This window comes from Ailuropoda melanoleuca, chromosome 11, assembly GCF_002007445.2.
Source record: "Ailuropoda melanoleuca isolate Jingjing chromosome 11, ASM200744v2, whole genome shotgun sequence".
NCBI lineage: Eukaryota > Metazoa > Chordata > Mammalia > Carnivora > Ursidae > Ailuropoda > Ailuropoda melanoleuca.
The window spans coordinates 8,786,265-8,808,665 of record NC_048228.1 but is presented as its reverse complement, the minus strand read 5'-3'; the positions used below and the strand labels follow the sequence as shown (position 1 = coordinate 8,808,665).

At 54.0% G+C, this 22,401-nt stretch overlaps 1 protein-coding gene across 5 annotated transcripts in view; it reads right to left on the bottom strand.

The window, feature by feature from the left end:
- Positions 1-6,411: 6,411 nt before the first annotated feature.
- Positions 6,412-22,401, bottom strand: part of MFN2 (mitofusin 2) — a 28,311-nt gene continuing 12,321 nt past the window's right edge. For all 5 annotated transcript variants that reach the window (XM_034671213.1, XM_011229312.3, XM_011229314.3 and 2 more), the window contains 15 exons: positions 21,167-21,329; positions 20,369-20,493; positions 19,568-19,676; positions 19,342-19,449; positions 17,761-17,914; positions 17,453-17,520; positions 17,185-17,306; positions 15,096-15,222; positions 14,586-14,690; positions 14,297-14,399; positions 13,633-13,853; positions 12,636-12,791; positions 11,031-11,227; positions 10,066-10,200; positions 6,412-8,475 (listed from right to left, as the gene is read on the bottom strand). In XM_034671213.1, coding sequence (XP_034527104.1) covers positions 8,406-8,475; positions 10,066-10,200; positions 11,031-11,227; positions 12,636-12,791; positions 13,633-13,853; positions 14,297-14,399; positions 14,586-14,690; positions 15,096-15,222; positions 17,185-17,306; positions 17,453-17,520; positions 17,761-17,914; positions 19,342-19,449; positions 19,568-19,676; positions 20,369-20,493; positions 21,167-21,329 — 1,963 coding nt within the window. In that variant the 3' untranslated portion in view covers positions 6,412-8,405. The remainder of the gene's footprint in view (positions 8,476-10,065; positions 10,201-11,030; positions 11,228-12,635; positions 12,792-13,632; positions 13,854-14,296; positions 14,400-14,585; positions 14,691-15,095; positions 15,223-17,184; positions 17,307-17,452; positions 17,521-17,760; positions 17,915-19,341; positions 19,450-19,567; positions 19,677-20,368; positions 20,494-21,166; positions 21,330-22,401) is intronic.

Genomic DNA, 22,401 nt, shown 5'->3' with positions numbered 1-22,401 from the left:
AAAACATCTTAAAATCAATCAGTGTAATTCAGCAAATTAACAGGAAGGAAAAAAAAAGGAGTAAGGGAGGACGGAAAGGAAGGGAAAAAAGAAAAAAGGAGAGCAAGAGGGATAATTCTGGGGTGCTGGGCACGCTCTAAAATGGATTGTGGTGAAGGCTGCACAACTTTGTAAACTTGCTAAAATGATTTAATTTACACTTAAAATGAGTGAATTTTGTGTGTAAATTACACCACGATAAAGCTGTGTTGTCTTTTTTTTTTTTTTTAGTAAGTTCATACCCACCATACAAGCCAGTCATTCTACTCCTAGGCATTTATCCAATGAGGAACAACTGTCCATACACAGATTTGCATAAGGATGGTCACAGCTGTATTCAAACATATGTCAACAGATGAATGGAGAAACAAATCATGGTATATCCATACAACAGCTACTACTCAGCAATAAAAATGAATAAGCTGTTGATACACAATATGGAAACATCTCAAGATAATTATGTTGCATGGAATAGAGTATGTACTGTATCTTCCATCTGTATAAAACTTCAGAAAATGTAAGCATCTATAGTGATAGATCAGTGGTGGCTGGGGGGTGTGGAAGAAGGCATGATAAAGGGCCATGAGGGAACCTTGGCGGTGATGGATATGTCCACTGTCTTGGTTGTGGTGATGGTCTCATGGTGCACACCTATGTCTAAGCTTAATGTACACGTTAAACTTGTAGTTTATTGTATATAAATTATATCTCCATAAGGGGCGCCTGGCTGGCTCAGTTGGTAGAGCATGTGACCCTTGATCTCAGGGTCATGAGTTCAAGTCCTATGTTGGGCATAGAGCTTACTTTAAGATAAATAAACAAACAAACAAACAAATAAATAAAAGCTTGATAAAGCTGTTAAAAGCCGTGAAGCGGGGTGCCCGTGTGGTTCAATTGGTTAAACGTCTGCCTTTGGCTCAGGTCATGATCCCAGAGTCCTGGGATCGAGCCCGGCATGGGGCTCCCTGCTCCACAGGGAGCCTTCTTCCTCTCCCTCTGCCTGCTGCTCCCGCTGCTTGTGCTCACTCTCTCTCTAATAAGTAAATCAACCTTTTTAAAACAATGATGTGAAGCAAGTAAAGAAACAGATAAGAACTTGGCCTCATTGGGCGCAGTGTGTTTGCCCTAGCTGGAATGGACAGCTGCCACTCCCGTGCCAGCACCCCCGCTCAGGAGTGGCCCTGAGGACAAAGATGAAGGCCAATCCTTCCAGTAGACACAGCTGTGCACTGCGCACTTGGTCACCCACGCATAAAGAGGGATGAACGGTTTGCAGGACAGATACACACAACACGCCCTGGGTGGTGGCAAAGGATTTGGCTGGGGGCCAGGAGACTGGGGGGGAAGTTGGGAGGATGGGGGCCCAGGAGAACTGGGGAGGGGGTAGGAAGATGAGCCAGTGAGCACCAATGGAGCCCCTCCCATCTGTCAAAGAATGTCCAGGACAGGGGAGATGGTTGTCAAACAGCTGGAATGGGTGATGTGCTGGTAGACGTCAGCCAGCCTCCCTCCGCAGCCTCCCCAGTGTGGGTAGAGAGGGCCCAAGGACAGAGAGAGCAGTCACGACGACAGGAGTGAAGTGGCCCGGGCTCCTCTCCCGAAGGCTCCAGGAGTTCCTGCTGCTGCTGAACACCTGGTCTGCTGAAGCAGGACCAAAGCTGAGCCCTCCACACGCCATGTCCAAGGGACCAGCCAGCCACCGGTAGCAGGTGGACGGCATCCGTCCTCCGTTTGCCCTGGAGGGGGGCAATTTGTACTTCCTGAGACTGATGCTAATCCACATACGGTCTCCCCTGCCCGGCCTGCGGGGGGACCCTCCCCCCATCTGAGGGCTTTAGAACCCTGATGTAGTCACATGGTATACACACATCGCCTCACATCTAGGGACCTGTTTTTCAGCAAAATGTGGAACAACGGGCATCTGACCAAAAGCTCCACTGATCTTTCCAGGAACCCCAACACCCAAGTGGCACAGCCTAGAAAGATCAAGCTCGGGGACCATACCTCACAGCTCTGCTTGCCAAGTACTAAGATAGGCCACCGTGTCCCCCGCGGCCAGAGTACTCGGGGACAGGAAGCAGAGGGTGTAAGTAGAGGCCCCTGCCTCCATCACTCCAATGACCCACTTGTGAAGTTCATGTTTCCTGTGCCTGGGGGCAGGAAGCTTCTGCTGAGGGACACGATAGGGTCCCATCGAACTTGAAGATGGGGCCATCCCCTGGTGGCTGGGCCCGTCCTGCTGGCAGAACAGCGGGCAGAGTCGCTGTGCTGCTGGGAATGAGATTCTGATTCCCGTGAGGAGTCAGGGCTGCTGCTACGTGGTGGGACAGGGGAGTGTCGGGAACCCCGTCGGGTATCTGTCTCTTGGTGTCTCCGCACCCACTGGTAACTGCAAGTGGCAGTCGTGGCAGTCACGGTCCAAGCAGGACCAGATGGCCAAGCCTCCTCGGGACGAAGTCTGGCTCACCCCCGCAGGAACCAGAGCAGCAGCGGCAGAGACTAGGACAAGGGCAGTCTAGAACGGGGCTGGACGAGGGACCAGCCGTGCCAGCAGGGCCTGTAGCTCGGGCCGCTAGTCCTCGGAGGCAGAGACTGTGCTGGCTACAGCCTCGTCGGGCTCTGTTGGGTCAGACTTAGACCTCCCCTCCTGGGGAAGAAGGGAGGGAAGGCAGGCGCGGCTCTGAGTAATCCAAGGAGTAGACTTTTCTACCTAAACTCTCTGCCCCCTGCGGACCCTCCCGGCCCCACCTGCTTGTTGCTCCAGCTCCGCACGGGCTGAGTGCTTTGGGCAAACACAACCTGCCCACGCCACACCCCAGCCCACGCCCAGGTCCCTCACCTCCACCACCCACCATGGACCCCAGTTTGGTGCCCCAGCATTCATATATGCAACCCAGAAATACAGAGTCAGGGCCCCAAGGGGCAAATCTTCAACCAGTGGGAAGAGAGAAATAGTGGATAATTCTTCCCCCTCCCTGTCCACCAGGGAAAGGTAGACTTGCCTGCATGGCTTCTCCAGGCCACAGTGTTACTCTGCGGGCTTGTCTAACGGCAGCCAGCTCTATAATGTATCCTTCTGCGAGCTCTCCCTCCCTCCAACTTCTCTCTTCCTCTCTCCCTCCCTCCCCACTCCTCTCTGGGGCTGTTCTGCAGAAATAAAATGACAGTGTGTGAGCCCTCTGCTTGAGGCTCTGCCTTCTGGGGAACCCTGGCCAAGGCACCATCCGTGTGCCGATTCCCAAACATGTATCTCTGGGCCCGACTCCACCTGAGCTCCACGTTCTCGCATCCAACTACAGAAGAGGGGCCTTACGTTTAACACGCCCCAAACGGACTCCCAATTTCCCCCAAACCTGCTCCACTGAAGCCCTCCCCCTCCTACCATGTGCCCAGGACCTTGAGTCATCCATGACTCATCCAGTCTGTCAGCACGGTACGTCATTTCTATGTTTATTTTTTTTAAAGATTTATCTATCTATGGGAGAGAGAGAGAACCCCAAGCAGACTCCGCCCAATGCAGGGCTTGATCCCACAACCCCGAGACCACGACCTGAGCCGAAACCAAGAATCAGATGTCCAACTGAGTCACCCAGGTGCCCCCATTTCAATCTTTAAAAGGACTCCAGAACCTGACTACTTTTCACCACCTCAATCGCAGCCGTCCGGCCCCAAGGACCATCCTGTCCTCCTTGGAACACTGGTCACCTTCTGACTGCTGCCCCTGCTTCCATCCTTACTCAACATGCTGTCTACACAGCAGCCCGGGACCCCCTTAAGATGGAAGTCAGTTTATGGGACCCTCTGCCCGAGGCTCTCCAACTGCATCTACCTCACTCAGAGTAAAGCCAAAGTCCTCACCTGTGAGATCCCACCTGCTTCCAGGTCCTTTTCATACCGCATCTCCTAGTCCTCTGCCCCTCCCTCACTCTGCTCCAACCACACAAGTCTCACTGTGCTCCTTAGAGATATTGGGCTGCTCCCAACGGATATTCCATCTGCTGGTCCCTCCGTCTAGAATGCACTGCCCTAGATGGCCACAGGGTTTCATTGCCCACTGTCTTCCTTCAAATGTGGTCTTCTCAGAAGGCCTACCCCAACCACACTGTGGTTACACCCTCCCCAAACTTTCCCTGCCTCGTTTTCCCCCATAGTCCTTATCTGCTGGTATGTCTTTTACTCAACTGGTTTTGCCTGTAGTCCGCCTCCCTCCACTAGCATACCAGTTCTAGAAAGACGGAGATTTTCACCCACCTTACTCTGCTGTTATCTCTCATGCTTAGCACCGTGCTTGTTAGCACATAGTAGGCACCCAAATATTTCGATGAATTCATGAACTTCCTCATTTGCACAGAGGCAAATACACCACCAATTTCCAAGAAGATTTGGGTCCGTGCATATAAATGTCTGACACGTGCTCTCATTAAAAGCTGGCTGTTCTAATCTCAAGCCTGAGAGTCTGACTCAGAGCCAGAAATCCCTGTCCTGGAGGACAGAGTGAATTTAGCTGACGTCCGTGAAGAAGGCCCAACCTTGGAAGATGGTAGATTCTGGCCACATACTTTGTGATTAAATAGGGATACTGTTACTGGAAAACCAAAAATCCCACCTCTTGGATTCCCCAGAACTCTCGGAGTGGATGAGGTCGGCTGAACAACCACAGGCATTTGGTCTTGACTGGGGATAGAGAACTAGGCGGTGTTCAGTGAGGAACAGGGTTTAGAACACCTTTTTCCAAACACGGGTCGTCATCTAGGAGTAGCTGGTGAGCAATTTAGTGGGTTGCGTGTAGCAGCGGAAGAGAATATACGTGTGTATCACAGAAAAAGGGCACTGATTGACTTTGAATTTTTGGTCTCACCTATACATATACACGTGTGCGCTCGTTCATCGTGTATTTCTAATAGTGGGAAAAAGAAAGAAAAGAAAGAAAAAAGAAAAGAAAAGAAAAGAAAAGAAAAAAGAAAAGAAAAGAAAAGAAAAGAAAGAAAAAGAGAAAAGTATGTTTGAAAGCCACTGGGCTTTGGGAAATTAAGACTTGGGCTCCAATCCAGGACCCATCAGCCCTCCAGCTGCTGAGATTTGAACATCTGAAAGCCCCTGGTCCCATGCCTACTCTTAGGAAGTTTCTAGTAGCATTTCGTTCTGGCCCCCAACCCTGGAGGGCTGATAGTATGTGGACTCTGTTATCAGGCCAGGATTCATTAATTCAGCAAGTATCAATACTGAGTTCTGATTTCTGTGCCAGGCACTGGACTAGATGCTTGGCACGTATCAATAAGCAAAATAGACAAAAATCTCAGGACTTGCAGAGCTAGTGTTCTAGCAGGTGGACACCAAACAAACAGTATTACGTGCTGGAGGACGGTGACCAGGAAACCATGGCTATTCCATGGGCTGCAGGGTGACAGTCCTCAGAAGTGCCAGGGAACAGGGAAGGAAAGAGGGAGCCTGAGTAGGGTGGTCTGGGTAGGCCCAGACAATGAGGTAACATCTCAGCAGGGGTGGAGGAAAAAGAATTAGCTGTGACGTCTGGAGGAACAGGCAGAGGGTCAGCCAGGGCCAAGACTTAACGGAGGTTATATGCTGAGCATTTTCCAACAGCAAGGAACCGTGTGGCCAAAGCAGAGGGCGCCAGGGAGTGAGGGGCGGTGCGAGGCAGTGCACACCTGCAAGGGCCACCGCCAGGATGTGGGCCTGTTCTGGGTGGGACAGGAGCCAGGGCAGAAGAGAACGTGAGCGGATCTCTACTTCAAATCTATGGCGAGCTCACTCTGGCTGCTTGCTGCCTAGAAACAAGCGGCTGGGGCAAGGGCAGGAGGGACACGCGAGGTGGCAGTGACCGGGGCCAGAGCAGGGGCTGTGATGGACCGGGGAAAGTGGTCCGGGTACAGAGGTTATTCTGAAGACAGAAGCAAGTGCCACCGGAGTCCAGGATGACACCCCTAGTCTGTGGCCTGGGCATCGGAAGGACCACGGTGCAGGGAGTGGGGGCACCAGAGCCCGGGTCCCAGGTGTGGGGGGCCAGGGAGGCTGACTAGTCACTGCTGAAGGAAGGCCCTTCCAAAAACAAGAAAGCTCACAGCCAAGTTCTCAGAAGGCAAACTAGGGTGGGCCAGTCTGAGTCATTACTTTTTAAGTGAAAAACGAATGGCTTGGAGTTACAGCGAAATCTGTAAAGACATCACTCTAGATTTCCTGGTTCTTAAAGATCAGTTACGCCTTTTGTTCTCAGAGTATCAGAGTCCTTCCAAGAGCAAGAGGAACCCATAGGCAGATTACAGTTGGAACTTCCCCTGAACAAAGTTAAGGTCATTTCAAAATACAGCCTGCAGACGTGGTTTGCCTAAGAACAGTAAACTGAGCTCCCACAAAGTGTTTCCAACTAGGTTTTATTTTAGTGCCAATATTATTAGCAATAATACAGGAATAATTCAGGCAAATAGATCACCTTAAATACATCAGAGAAAAACCTCACTGTGTCAAGCACGTCTCACACTCCAGCAAATGAACATAAAACCAGAGAACAAAGTTAGCAGCATTAAATTAAAGTGCTTTTTGCCACACTTCTGTCAGAGTCTTTCCCTCCGCGGGATTAATTTAATTTTACTTACTGTATAAGAAACTCAAAATTCCATTCATTGCCCAGGGGCTACATTCAAAAAAATTCATGTTTAGTTATTAAATAATTTCTTTTCCTCCAAAAAGCACAAAATTCACTGGAATCGTGTGACACCGATTTCTCCTGACACACTGTGAAAGGACCACCATCTAGGCCTGACAAAAAGCTCAGAACGTCCTCCTGCCGTGCAGCGGTCTAGGCAAGGTCCGCCACTTGGTGCCACACAGCAGGTGCGCTAAAGGTCTGAAAGACCAGCGGGCACCTGGACAGGATGCCACCCGCATGGCCACCCACCAGTGAGCACAGGCCACCAACTCATTTCCCGGAAGCTGGAGGGCGGGCGGGGGGGACAGGGGGGTTCACGAGGACAAGCCCCACCTCTGTGCCTGAGCCCCACCTCTTTCTGGGAGAGAAGACCTGCTGGTTTCTAGGAAGTTCTCTGACCTGAACTGTGAAGGCTGCTTGCCCCAGTTAACAGCTTGAAGACAGGAACCCGTCCCCACTTCAACCAGAAACAATCCCAAACTCAATAGGAAACATTTCTCCAAGTCAACACAAGGCCAGGTGAGGGTCAGTAAGAGGCTCTGGGGATCAGGGAGGATGGGAGGACTGGAGGACGGCTGCGGGGTCTCCCACAGGCTCACTGGCACAGGAGACAGTCCAGAGGACCGGTGGAAGGGCAGCCTGGGCCAAGGAAAGGGCGGGAGCGTTTCTTAAGGAACCTAACAGGGATGCAATCAAGCTAACAGAGTGGGCTCTCAGACCCTGTGAACCCCTCACAGGGTAAGGTCAAACAGAAGGCCCTGTTTTCTGTGGACTTCACATTCTCCAGCCCCCTCCCTCTGCCATCTTTCCTTCGGCTACGTCCTTGAACGCTCTGGACCAAACCATCTCTGACCAACAATAAAACCAGACGGCACGGGCTAAGGACCGAAACCAGAAAAGGGACACAGTGAAGAGGAGGGAGGCCAAGCCCCTCCCCATCATGGAACCAGCTACCTGCTCTCTCCACACGGCCCTTCCCCTCAGCCACTCTGACTCCAGTCACTTCTGCAACACCTTTCCCACCCCCCATGGCAGGAGGCCTGCCTCAGCCTACTACCCAAGGCAAGCCCCACCTCCAAGATGTGTCTGAAATGCTCTGCTGAAGGAGCGAAGCACAAAAGCTGAAGGGCCAAACTTGACACACACACCGGGAACAGCCCTTCTGGGATGGACTCGGCCTTTCTGGAACATGTTCCAGTGCAACCTGGGAAGAAAACTCAACCCTCCCTAAGACAGCCTTTCTCTGCAGGGGTGCTGGAGTGCATGGCAGGCGGGTACGCTCAGGTCGGTGTTAGTGTTGGCCAGAGAAGGGGGCCTGCCTGGTACCCTTAGAGGCTCCAACCAGGCATTCTGCAGTGAGGGCAGATCCCAAGACCTTGTCAAGCACTCAAATGAGTCTCAATCAAGTGCACCTTACAAAGCAAAGACTCGACTCCTTGGTACCATGCTGTCCACAGTCGTCATTAAAAAAGTCTCCTTTAGGGGTATGAGCCAGATCTTCCTGCAACAGCAGGCAACGGGGGAGGAAAAAAAAAAAAACCTAGCGATTGAGGGCTCAAAATGGTATGAGACCGGGGGGGGGGGGGCGCTTTCGCTCTCACGGTGGCAGCCACGGGCAGGAGCTGCACGTCGTTCCAGTGGGAGGCCCACACGGCTGGCGGCACCGCCCTTCTCCACGCGGGCTCCGGCTCACGGCGGCCCACTATCTGCTGGGCTGCAGGTACTGGTGCGTGAACATGTTGAGCTCGCTGTCCAACCAACCAGCTTTATTCCTGCGGAGAAATGGTTATTTTGCAACACTCAGCGCTGATCACAGGCGATAGCTTGACAGGCCAAGCGTGCTATGCTAAGGACGCTTGACGTGTAGCCTTGTTTACTCCTCTGATCACCCCCACTGCAAAGAAAAGGAAAAGAGGCCCAAAGAGGTTACGTAACTTCCTAGAGTCACACTGTCACGGTGGAGCCAAAAGTCGGGCTTTCCTGATGCTCAAGCCCTATGCTGCCTTCCCCTGACCACAGGCAAGTCCCCGAACTGTCCGGAACTCCGTTTTCCTGCCTGTCGGTGAGGGGTTGGGCTGCTGGATACGCAGCCCTTACAGGTACCCCCTGTCCCCGTTGGTGACGAGCAGCAGAGGGAGCAGACACCACCACACACGCCCCCACCACCACCGCCGTGAGATGTCCCATGTGTCCCTAGAGAAGGCCTGAGCCAGGCTGGTGGGCGGGGAGGGCACATCTGCACCGTCAGGGAGGGAAAGTCCACTAGTTGCCAAGGGGGCTGGCGCTGACGTCACCAGCAGGGGCAGGAAGCACAGGGTCCCCGTGTGCTGATGTTATCTCGGGCTGAGCAGGCCGAGGACCTTTGCACAGCGCTTTTCCGTTCAGCTCTGTGGCTCTGTCGTGAAATTCTGCTCCGTTTTACAAATAAAAACAATGAGACCTGAGAAAGCTCCGTGACCTGCCCAAACACGAGCGCCGGGGCCAGAACCCAGGCCTCCTGCTCCTCAGAGGCATCCTCTCCAGCAAAGCATGGACAGAAGCTCTTTCAACAGGGACCCCACCCAGGTCTGGGTGCCAGCACGGGCCCTGCCAGTCACCAGCTGCCTACCCAGCTCTCCTGTGGGTAAAAATGCTGACCTGCCCCCTTCCCTGAGCTTAGAGAGAAATGGAGTAAAGCGGCTGGCAGGCCTAGCCCTGAGTCCCCAGCACACAGTCAACAATGAAAGATAATCGACGTGCAGAGTGTCACAGACCGCTGGGATGGCGCATGCCTGGAATCTTCTACTCGTGGCCTGATCATCTCCTGTGGGGCCCCAGACCAATGTACTTAACTTCTGGAGGCCTCAATTTTCCCTTTTAGAAAAAGGACATGGGAGGTGCCTGGGTGGCTCAGTTGTTAAGTGTCTGCCTTCGGCTCAGGGTGTGATCCCAGCGTTCTGGGATCCAGCCCCACATCAGGCCCCTCCTATATGAGCCTGCTTCTTCCTCTCCCACTCCCCCTGCTTGTGTTCCCGATCTCTCTGGCTGTCTCTCTCTGTCAAATAAATAAATCTTAAAAAAAAAAAAAGAAAAAGAAAAAGGACATGGGTCACACGAGGGATGCCAGCCATGTGAGGCTAGGGAGGAGGGGCCCGTGAGCCAGACTTCAAGGAACCATACGGCTCGGTTCCTCCACTGCCACCACAGTCCTGACTGCAAGCCTCTGAAGGGCGGAGACCCTATGTCTCGAACCTCCAGCGGCGTGCCATCTAACCTCCCACAGACACGCGAGGTTCGTGTCCACACACAAGACGCAGACGCGCCCACAGCGCCTGGGCCGCGCACCGGAGCCCACCTCCTCTGGCCACCCACGCTGACCTCACCTGAGCAGTTTTGCTTTGCTCTGAAGTGAATCGAGAACCTCAATTTTCTTGTTCATGGCGGCAATTTCCTGCTCCAGGTTCTCCCGGGTGACATCAACTTGCTGGCACAGATGAGCAAAGGTCCCAGACAGCTCCCTGGGCGGGGGAGAGAGTCAGGATCGACCGGGCCGCAAGGCTGTTCTGCAGAACACCGTCGCTGGCTAAATCCCACCGAGCGCAGGGCAGCCCGTGTGTCAGCCGTTGGCAGCTCTGCCCCGCGCCACCCCAGAGTGGCGGAATCCTCCCTGCCCCCCGCCGAGACCGTGGACGTCACAGCCACCCCGCACTCAGCATCACCACGGGGAGAGAGCCAGGAGCACCCTGGCTGGGGCACGACAGGCCACGATTCAGATGCCAGCTCTGCTGCTAATCACCCAGTGGCAGGGGAAAGGGACGACTCTTCCAGTCTCGGTTTCCCCATTGGAAAGAACAGATGCCAAAACAAACAACGTCTATTTCAAAGGTTCACAGAGAAAATGAAAAATTAGGTGCCAAGTGCCTAGCAAGGGGCCTGCCATGCAGCGATGTAAGGCAGGCAGGCCGGCACCCCCGTCCAGAAGCCAGCCCCGGCTGCCCAAAGCTATGCCAGGAAGACAGACCTATGGCTTAACATTTTAAAGCCCTGCGTATAAGCCAAGCCCTTCAGGGCAACCTTTAATAAAAGCTACAAGTAACGTCCCTTGTCTTCCCATAGCCTCCTTCCTTAAGAAAACATAGGCCTACTTGGTCCCAGTCCAGGACATAAGGTGTCCCCGGAAAGACCCCTCTCCCCGTCCCTGGTCTCGAAGTCGACACTGCACAACTGAAGGCCACCGGCAGACAGTGCTCAGGACCCAGTGGTTTCCAGGCCAGGGCCAAAGGGAAGCTAGAGGAAGTCCTGAACCACAGGAGCCGGCAGTGGCCCCTCGGCGCGGCGGGCCACTCACTGCTGGACTTGGTGGCTGCAGTTGGAGCCGGTATAGCTGATGATAAGCTGCAGCTTCTCGCTCGCGTACTCCACGAACTGGCGCTTGAAGGCCCTCTCCTTGGCCTTGGTGGTCCAGGTCAGACGCTCGTAGACATACAGGAGGCCATAGAGCCCAAAAGAGAGGGCGATGAGCCGCCAGCCCACAGCCTTCCACACCTGCAGAGGCACAGTGATGAGCCAAAGCAGACTCTCTGCCATCCCACTGCCCATCCACTCAGCTGTCACCGCCCGGACCTGCCCAAGGGTCCCAGTTCAGAAACAAGGGTCACTTAGTGTTGGCCATGTGACGTAACTCGTGCAAAGGTTGGTGGCAGGGGGACAGGGGGTAGGGAAGGTGGTGTTAGACCAGAAGCATAGACCCAGACACTCAGAATTCCTCAAGATGACATGGGCATGCTCTAACGTGACAGTCCACTCCAGTGGCACTGACAAGTAGAATTCTGCATTTCGTTCCTCGGTGGGTGGCTTCCGTGGGTCTGTTGTAATACTGTGGTTCAAGGCGGTGTGGTTATGGTCAAAGAGCACTGGTCACGGAGCCAGAAATCAAGGCTTCAGTGCTGCCTGCCCGCCTGACACTTGGGCAAGTTTCTTTACACTCATTCTTCCCAAAAGAGGCATAATGGCCTCCAATCAACTCACAGGGTTGTTTGGGGAAAAAAAGGGGTATTTCAGAGGGTCACATGACCATCAAGTATCAGCGTCTGAGCTACTGACCCTCTGCCAGGTCATCGTCTATGAATAAAGCAGCACAGCACGCACCACCTGCAGAGAGGCATGGCAAGGGGCCTCAATCTGTGTCCCCCCAGCCCTCCACGCCGAGTATGACTCCGAGTACGACTCCTGGCAGTTTTGTTACCATCACATGTGTGACCCCCGTAGAGCTCAGAAGACCATGGCCGAGAAAGCAAGGCCGCAATATTAAGAAAACTCAACATATTACCTATTCTGGCTGCAGCTTGTCGTGGGTCAGGATGTGGGGAGCACCCCAGCTATCAAGAAGGCAGCCTGTGATCTCAGGCCTTGGGGTGGAAAGGAAGGGCAAAAAAAACCAGGAGACAGACAGACAAGGGTTCAAGGCTCGGCCTGGGCTCTTTTGTCTTAAACTGTTGCAGGTTTTGCTCTCGGCTTCCTCACCTATGAGAAGCTCCTGGCCACACCCACCTATCTAGAACCCAGCTTTGTCCATTGCTCAGGTCTCTTCCCTGCCCATCATATAGTATGGGCTCCATCGGGGACAAACATGGCCTTGAGATCAGAGTTCTGATCCTAACTCTGTCTTTGGCAAGCCAATGAGATGTTCCTCCTCTGTAAGACAGGACTGGTGTTGTCTAAACCTCGTGTTAGTGGAATGAGACTTAAAGAAGTCAAGGAATACACATTGAAGCTTAGGCTCAGGCTGTGCACAGCTCCCCATGAGACCACTGTGAACAGTCGCTGGTGGCCATGAAACCACCGCCGTGCCCACTGTGACGCACAGGGCCAACACAGGGACCCCCATCAGGACTGTGCCCCTCAGCCCCCGCCCGCCTGCCCCCAGCTTTCCCGGGCAGGGCTTGTCACTGACCACGCCTCCAACAACGAGAATGCCCATGGAGGTCCTGGATGTCAGGGAGGCTAGGCCGGTGACCATGGAAACCATGAGCTCTTCTTGGGTGAGGGAGCCCTGCGGCAGTGGGGGCATGCTGGGGTTGGCTGGCGTCAGAGGGACGGGGCGCTGCACCTGAAGAGAAACAACGAAGAGGGTAAGAAGGGTGTTGCAAGTCTCTCATTCAATAGAACGCAAGGTGAGCCTCAGGGCCTGGAGGCTGGGAACAGCGACGCAGCGTGGCTCTGCAGTTTCCAAAAGGAAAAAAAACCAAGTAAGCTTTGCATGCAGCCAGGAAGAATTTAGCCTTCGTAACAGACATGGCAGCCCCAAGGGGAGCCCTGGGGGACCCCACAAAATGTGAGCACCGGCCTTCCCGCCAAGTGTGGGATGGGCACCGGGAACAGTACACACGATAATTCAAGTGGTATGGACAGGAGTGGTTTAAAATCTGAATTGGGAAATGGTGCCACATGGGCACACTTAAATCTTCTATATTTAATAGTCACACACTTATTTTAACATATATTAGAGAAAGGGGCGCCTGGGTGGCTCAGTCGTTAAGCATCTGCCTTCGGCTCAGGGCGTGATCCCGGAGTCCTGGGATCGAGCCCCACATCAGGCTCCTCCACTGGGAGCCTGCTTCTTCCTCTCCCATTCCCCCTGCCTGTGTTCCCTCTCTTGCTGGCTGTCTCAATCTCTGTCAAATGAATTAAAAAATCTTAAAAAAAAAAAAAAAAGAAAAAAACCATATATTAGAGAAAAAACTTCAGCTCACATTTTCAATTTCACAACCATCAGTGCTTAGGCTAAGACCTGACTGATCTGCGGTAAAACCTGGAACCGCAGCACGCTGTGGGGCAGCAGAGGTGCCACGGCTGTTACTGCAGGAAAGCCCTGTCCAAACCGGCCCTGTGTCTGCAGGCAGGTGCAGACGGGCCTCCAGTGAAGCCCGAGGGGGAGGGACGCTGCTTGCCTGGTCATTGTAGCCCATCAAGGCCCGGCGGCTGTTCTTGGGGCCCAAGAACCTATTCACCAGCATGGTCCACCCGAGAGAAAAATGGAACTCGATGTCCTCCTGGAAGTCAGCACACAGCTTGTCACAGTTCAGGTCATAGCTGAGGGAGAAGCACTGCCGAGGGACCAGCATGTCTATCTGACTCCGCACAGACACAGGAAGGAGGGGTTTCAAACCATCTGTAGGGAGCAGAAACGAGAAGGCCCATCAGCTCGGCCCAGTGCCGCACCAGTGCCCAGCCTCGGAATGGAGGCCACTCCGGCCACTGCCGAGGCTGCTGACGGTTCCTGGCAGGAGTGGGCCCATAGGGCTGCAAGTGCCTCCCTCAGACAGACAGGACAGCGCTCCCCAGGGCTCTGTGCACCGAGGCCCTAGATGTGCTGACCTTTACGGCCCGTGTGACTCTCAGGACAGCCCAGACCCTCAGCCTGGGACGGTCCCATGGGGTCACCCAAGACGGCTCCTGGAGCATGTGTGCAATGAAAGCACAACAGCCCCCAAGAACCTGAGGGTCTGGAACTAACTCAGCATCAAAGGTGACTGACAAGGAAAGGCCGTTATTTCTGCAGACGGGCCTCCAAAGCGGACCTCCGGGCAGCGCAAAGCTGTCTGCAGCACTGACCTATCATGTCCTGCTGCATAGTCTGCAGGGAGCTGGTGATGGCGGTGGAGCAGCGGTCGGACATGTTCCGGCCCAGTCCCTCCTCTATGTGGCGGTGCAGCTCCTGCAAGCAGAAGGGAGAGGTGAAGAGCAGCAGAGGCAGCACGACCGTCGGGGTCCTGTACCCCCCGGGCTGAGGGGCCCGGACACAGACCAGCAGGGGCTGAATCACTGTCCTGCGGGGCTACGAGTCCACCATAGCCAAAAGGGACGGAGGTAAGTGCAGAACACCTGTCGCTTGACGACTCACGTTCTTGTAGACCTTGAGAACCACTGGGGAAGGGTGGAAATCCATCTGGTATTCGTCCACCAGCACGGAGAGGCGCCTGATCTCTTCCGCCATCGCGGTGGACACCTGCGGGACAATGAGGCACACCGTGAGGCACGGAGAGCGAGCACGGCTCCATCCTGCAGCGTCTCTCACAGACCGCACAAGCTCCCCTGCGAGCGGGCAGGCTCCTCAGCTCACTTAAGCAGGAAAGCTTCTGAGGGAGAAGCGATGTTACAGGCGGGCGAGTGAACACTCATCGGAGATGCAGAGGGGAGGCCAGGAGGACGGGGACTGGCCCAGGGTCACACAGTGGACCAGGGAGCCCCAGGGGGGTGGGGGCGGGTACTGTGCGCTTAAGTCAGGGCCACCACTTCCTCTGGACGGCTGAGAAACTCCCAGGATGAGGACGTGCACTCTTTCACCTTCCCAGCACTCTGGATGCCACTTGGGGTCCAGATCTCCCTGGAGTGCTTCCTCCCCGCTCCTTACCTGCCTCTCGACCTCCTCCGTGATCTGCTTAATCCGAAGCTTGTAGTCCTGCGCCAGGAGTTCCAGCTGCTTGTCAATAAACCTCAGCCGCTCCTGCCGCTCTTCCCGCATTTCCAGGCAATAAACCCTGAAAGAGCGCGCGCTGGTTTCAAGAGCGGGTCCCCGCACAGGCCAGCGGAGAAGCAAGGGGATGCCGGGAAGCCTGCGTGTGCCCCAGCAGCGGCCCCGCAGTCTCACGCGCACGCCCGGAGACGCGCTTCCCCCCTCCCAGATGCCAGCCGTGTGCTCTTGGGTCCGCCACCTCGGAAGAGGCGCTGTCAGGGGGCTTAGGACAAGTCCTGCCCATTCGCGGACGACATAAAAGCTCAGCCTCACTAGGCACTGGGTGATGCTATTAAACATAGGTTCTACTTTAGGCAGGCCGGGGCCTGACAAAAATGAGCAAGTCTCAAGGGCCGGCAAGGCCGGGGAGAGCCGAGTCCCAGCAACACGCTTCCGGTGGGACTGGGGGCGCGTTCAGATGCTTCAGAGAGCGGCAAAGGAAAACAGGGCAAACTGAAAACTCACACACACCCGAGACGGAACGATGCCACCTCCAAGAGTTCATCCCAGACAGATTCTCCCAACTGCGCACAAGGGGACATGCGAACCGGTGTCCCCTGTGGCAGGGTTTGCACCAGGAAAATAAAGCACCCTAAAAATCAGCCCACGGGAGGGGCACCTGGCTGACTCAGTTGGGGGGGCGTCCCATGCCTGATCTCGGGGTTGTGCGCTCGAGCCCCACGCTGGGGACAGAGATCACTTAAATAAATAAACACTTAAAAAAGTCCACGGGAAGGTGAGCTATATCCCCAAGGGAATATTCTATGGCAGTTTATAGTCACAAACTCCAACCCTATGTTATCGACAGGGTAGGGGGCAAAACCAATGCTGAGCAGAAAGACAGACAAGGTGCACTAACAAGGACAGTCCCGCTACCACGCGTCCGTATTTGAGGCACAGACAAAGCAACATTACAGAATCTTCAGGATCTATGCGAATGTACTTTTTAAATGGATGACAGCTACACACCAAAGTCATGGGTGTGGATGCATCTGAGGAACGGGTAGGAAGACAGCGGGTCAGGGGCTGAAGAATCAAAGGGTAGTTAATGGGGTGTTTTGTTTTATTTCAACTTTAAGATAACGTAAAGCAAATGCCGAAGGAAGGAAGATGTTTTTATATTATTCTCTATATTTTCCTAGATGTAAATTTCTACAAGAAAAGGTCATTTTTAAAAAACGTGTCCTGGGCAGGATGCCTGGGTGGCTCAGTCGGTTGAGCGTCTGACTCTAGATTTCAGCTCAGGTCATGGTCTCTGGGTCCTGAGACTGAGCCCCAACTTGGGCTCAGCCCTCAGCCGGAAGTCTGCCCCTCCCACCCAAACAAATAAATATTAAAAAAAAGAAGAAGAAGAAGAAAAGTACCCTGGAGGGGTGCTTGGCGGGCTCAGTTGGTGGAACATGCAACTCTTATTCTCAGGGTTATGAGTTCAAGCCCCACACTGGGTGTAGAGATTACTTAAAATAAAATCTTTTTTTTTTTTAAAGATTTTATTTATTTATTTGACAGAGATAGAGACAACCAGAGAGAGAGGGAACACAGCAGGGGGAGTGGGAGAGGAAGAAGCAGGCTCGTAGCGGAGGAGCCTGATGTGGGGCTCGATCCCATAACGCTGGGATCACGCCCTGAGCCAAAGGCAGACGCTTAACCGCTGTGCCACCCAGGTGCCCCTAAAATAAAATAAAATCTTTAAAAAAAAGTTAAAAATGTCCTGCTTCAAGCTCTGAGAAACGCTGCAGTGCTCAGTGTGGTACTAGGCTGAGGCCTCCAACACGGGCTTGTGGGGCCGCATTTCAGGGGACCACCATACAGACCACAGAGGACAACCAGACACCCAACAGCCGTCCTCACCAGTCTACTCCACGTGGATCTAACTGGGCCTGGTGGCAGCCCAGAGACTCAGCTCTGCCACCACGTCTGTGGGGGCAGGTGGAGGTGATCATTTCCCAGCACTGCCCTCTGTGGGCACGCGGTCTTGGGTTCTTACCGCTGCTCCTGTGCCGCAATGTGCAGGGAATCCATGATGAGACGAACGGCTTCTGCAATCTGCTTGGCGCGGACTGTGTGCTGCTCAAATTTGGTCTTCACTGCAGACTGGGAGATGCACTCCTAGAACAGACGAGAGGTGCTGAGCGAGGCAGAGGCCACTAGGGTCCACCAGTCACAGGCCAGGCTCTGGCGTTCACTGCCAGGGACATGGCTGGTGGGTGTTAGAAAGGCACAGAACAACCACATACCGGAATCAAAGGGCTCACCTCAAATCTCCTTTCAAAATTCTGAAACTCAAACATCCTCCCTTGAAAGCCTTCTGCAAGAGCGCCCCCTAGGAGAATTACACCACGTGAGTCGGGGGAAAAAACTGCGCAGCAGAGGAAAACGGTGAAATCCCCCAAAGCCAATCTGACCGGGCGCTGGGCTTAAAACACCGGCAGAGAAGCGAAGAGCTTCTCACTCATGGCTCTTCTTGGCATCTCATTCTTAGAACTATCTTCTACCAGCTGACTTAGCATAAACCAACTGTCTCAAACATCAGGGAAAAGGAAGAAGTTTGTCCCATCGTCACCTCCTTCAGGCATGCCCTGGGCCTTCTGGATCCTGGCATTGAGCACCTCCTTGGCAGACACGAAGAAGATGCGGTCTCCAGCCTGGCCTCGATCCACCACGCCCAGCTCATCCACCAGGAAGCTGGTACAACGTTCCATGTGCTGCCGCCGCACCTGAAGCCCAAGCAGATGGGTGTGACAAGTGGGGTGCTGGTGGGCCCCTCCTGATGGAGCCCACAGCCCCAACTGCCTCTCTTCTCAAGAACCGTCATATAATAAAGTCACATGGTTCAGTATCCCAAAGGTGCAAACACGCACACACACACGAACTCATCTCCCACCCTCACTGTTCTCCAGCCACCGATCTCCCCAAAACCAACACAATGGGGGTTTCTTGGGGTATAGGTTGCCAAAGCTATTTTATGCACATACAGGCAGAAATGCTTAAACATGCGGAACGCTTGAGTGGCTCAGTCAGTTAAGCATCCAACTCTGGATTTCAGCTCAGGTCATGACCTCAGGGTCCTGAGATCAAGTCCTGAGTCAGGCTCTGCATTCAGCATGGAGTCTGCTTGGGATTCTCCCTCTCCCTCTGCCCTTCCCCCGACTCATGCTCTAAAATTTTTTTTAAAAAAATTTTAATTAAAAAAAAAAAAAAGCTTAAACATGCCCCCAACTGCCTCTCATTAGAACCAGCACAGTGTCTCACTTTGGTGCCCCAAAAGGAAAGGAATGAGGGAGCCAAAATACAAATCATTTATAAAATGAGTGACCGGAAAATCTCTTCTAGCTCTGAAATCTTAGGGTTCTACTGCCAGGTGCTTTCCTCAATGTTAGATTTCTTCCTTTCAACAACTCTGTTACATCCACCTCACAGGCGAGGGGCCTCCCGGTCACACTGCCCGGCGTCAGCCTGCCGGCTTCGTGCCTCGCCATCCCATGTTACCAATCCACTACCCCTTTCTCTTTCCTTTCCTTTCATGCAGAACAAGCAAAGAATTATGAATTGTGAGTAAGGATCAATTCCTCTCCAGTCCTCCTTTAAGCTTCTTTCCTGGATGGCTTCCAAAAGCTGAGCCTGTTCTAAAATGATTAATTCTTTATAAACTGAAGCGAGCATTAGCCTCAAACAGGGGCGCAGCTGATGTGGTGGGGACACTCTTCAGACCTGAACGGCGGCCTCTGCAGAGCAGAGGGAGTGGGGGAACAGAACGGGGGACATGGAAAGAGTGCTCTCAGAGCCCTCAGAGGAATACTTTGGAAACCTCTGCTGATGAATCCTTTTTTTTTTTTTTTTAAGACTTTATTTATTTATTCGACAGAGAGAGAGACAGCCAACGAGAGAGGGAGCACAAGCAGGGAGAGTGGGAGAGGAAGAAGCAGGCTCCCAGCAGAACAGGGAGCCCGATGCAGGGCTCGATGCCAGGACCCTGGGATCACTCCCTGAGCCGAAGGCAGACGCTTAACGACTGACCCACCCAGGGACCCCATCTGGTGATGAACTCTGTCACAGGCCTGATATGGCCCAGGAGCCCACAAAGAGGCCCTGGGTAGACACACAGGGTGGCACTCCCCAAACTGGCGAATAAAGAGCCACCCACCTCTTCCATGTACTCAGGCTCTGAAGCAGACGCGTCCCAGCGGTTGTTCAGGATGAAGATGTTCGGGCGGGACAGGCGCTCACTCACCTTGTGGAAGAACTGTTTCTCCTGATGGGGGAAAGACCTCAGTATAGGAGCGGCTGTGTCGGCAAGGCCCTGTCAGCGCACAGCCCCCTCCCGCTCAGCTGGGTTCGAGGGGGCACAGGAAGGGGGGAAGAGGGGCTACCGTCTGCATCAGCGTGGACTCCGAGTTGGCCACCAGCACAAACACATCAGCGTCTAGGCAAAACTTGTCAATCCAGCTGTCCAGCTCTGTGGTGACGTCAATGCCAGGGCTAGAGGTGACAGGGGCAAGTGGCAAACTACATCAGGCACACAGACCAGGGGCCCTACTCTTCATGCTTTGACAGACCGGAGGCAGCCAGGCAAAGGAGGAAGAAGCTATGGATCTGAGGGAAAGGGGGCCTGGCCTTTATCAGAGGAGATTTACTTTTCATTTCATACTCTTCTTGATTGAAACTGTGTGTTTTGTTCCATCCTTGTGTCACTTTTATAAAAATAATGATCTGTGATTTCACTTTGGAGATAACAACTAAGGTAAAATTTTATGTGCGAGTCCCATAACCACTGAAGTACTGCACATACTTCCGAAGATAGTTATAACCTGTTCCCAAAGTGTTCCTTCAAGAAACATAAAACACCACACGGATCCCACCACCACCAGCTCCCCCGACCAATACATGCACCAACATTGGATCGAGGCTGACACATTCCTTAACTTTTGGGCATCCCCCCATCCCCCTTTACAGACCATCACTGGGACCTCTCCAGGCCACTGACACCAATGGATATAGTAACCAGCCCCTGGGAAATCTAGGAGACAGGAGGGTTTGGCTGAGCCAGTCTGAAAGGTGGTCTACTTAAGCAGAGCAATGACAGGCCCCAGGGGACCCTGGCCCGGATGACGTAGAACCAGAAACTGGGGGACTGCCCAGTTTGGACCTCCGAGCGAGGCTCTTCCCCTCACCTGTCCATCAGCACGAGGTCATCCTTCAGAAGCGGACACTTGGAGTTGGGCCACATCACACTCACCAGGCTGCCAGCATGCAGCTGCTCGTCCTGGTGAAGGGCATGGGCCAGCTGGTTCACAGTCTGACGGGGGAGGAGGGAAAGAAAGAGAGGCCAGGGCTGAGGAAGAGTCGCCAGGCAGCAGGCTGCCTGTGCCACTTGGCACGCAGAGCGTGGCGGCCCAATGCTGCGGCCTGCCCTGCTACCCCCTCTTCTTTCATCTCACACAGAAAAGCCAAGAGCACGGAGCTGCCGGTAAGAAACCACTATTCTTCACTCCCCGTTTAAGCTGCTTCCTTGGATGCTGTCCTAAAGCTGCGGTTATTCTGCACCAATGAGTTCTTTATGAACCAAAAGCAGCGTCTGGCCCCAAACAGGAACACAAATGGTTCTCAGAAAAATAAACACAGACAAGCCGCTAGCTGTTGATTCAGAATCACCGAGCCAGCGCGGGAAACGAGGCAGAGGCGCGCTTCACGGCAGAGAGAGGCCGGCTGGCCTGCTTGGCATTCCGCAAGGAACTGGAGCCTCCTGCCTCCCGACCCTCCCCGAAGCTGTGGCATCCCCTCAACGGCTCAGCGCCAACAGGGCTTCCCATCTCCCTCCGCGGGGGCACTGCCCTCTCCCTTGAGGTGCCGACAGTTCGCTCACAAGGGATGCCCTGGTTGGTCTAAGCTCTAAAGCCGCGAGCATGCGCAGGGCCGACAGCCGAGCCCGCCGGCTCCAACTGGCATGGTCCCCGCCACAGCGCCCTCACCTTGACGCTCCGCTTCTCCTCCGAGCCCTCTGTGAGGAGGAAGGCCTCGTGACCGTCCGTGCCCTCGACCCGCAGGAAGCAGTTGGTGGTGTGGCCGATCCCAGAGGGCAGAACTTTGTCCCAGAGCATGGCATTGATGACGGTGCTCTTCCCGTTGCTCGTCCTGTGAGAGGAGACCAGTCCTCAGGGAAGCTCCCCATACCTGCATTTCAGCTCCCACAGTGAGGCTGCGGCCTGGAAGCCCAGTCTCGTTCTCCTCGGGGGCACCGGTACCCTGACAGGCAGAGTGGACGCTCTGTGTTTGTGAGAACGGATGGACAGACGCCTCTGGCCTGTGCCCATGATGTGCTCCCGGTTCATCACAGCAAGCCTACCTGCGAGCAGACACTTACGGGTCCTTGAGTTCACCCGCCACTGACTGGCAGCCCCTCAGCATCACCAAGGAGACTACCTGTCTACCTCCGAGGGATAACCCCGTCTGCTTCTACTGGAAACCAGGGGCTCACCCCCCAGGACAGTCTTCCTCAGTCTAAGTGACCTCAGCTGAATGACCCCAATGTCCCTGGCTTTCCACAAAAGGCCCCTTTGCTGCTCTTCTCCCATCACGCTCCTCCTCACACGTGAAGCCCCACCTTCAGTCCCCTGATAACTGTCACCACTGGGGAGATGACTGGAGTGTTCTTGCCCAGCACACCCCTCTTCTAGATTCCAGTGAGGTGAGGGCCACATCTTTGAGATGAGGATGAAGAAATGACAGCCCCCAGGAATAGAGGGCCACACCTGAGGCTGGGGCCATCCCAATCCTCATAACTAGCACGGTGACCTTAACAGAGGTTCTTAAGTGCATGTGACTGATTTACTAACCCTCCTTGTAGACCCATAAACCCTTACATTCCTTTCTAGAAGAATAGAAAGCCCTGACACATCACAGAACAGGAATTAGACCTCTTGCACAACCCTTGAGCAATGAAAGCTATAAACAGGCACCGCCGTATCTACCCAGAATCAGGTAATGCTAGAGGCCCCTGTACCTTCTCACTGACGAACCACCCCTAGCCCTTTAAAATCCTCTTGGCTAGGGGCACCTGGGTGGCTCAGTCCGTGAAGCATCTGACTCTTGGTTCCAGCTCAAGACAGGAAGATTGAGCCCCAGGTCAGGCTCTGCACTGGGCGTGGAGCCTGCTTAAGATTCCCTCTTGCTCTCGTCCTCTCTCCTCCCGGACCATTAGGAGCAG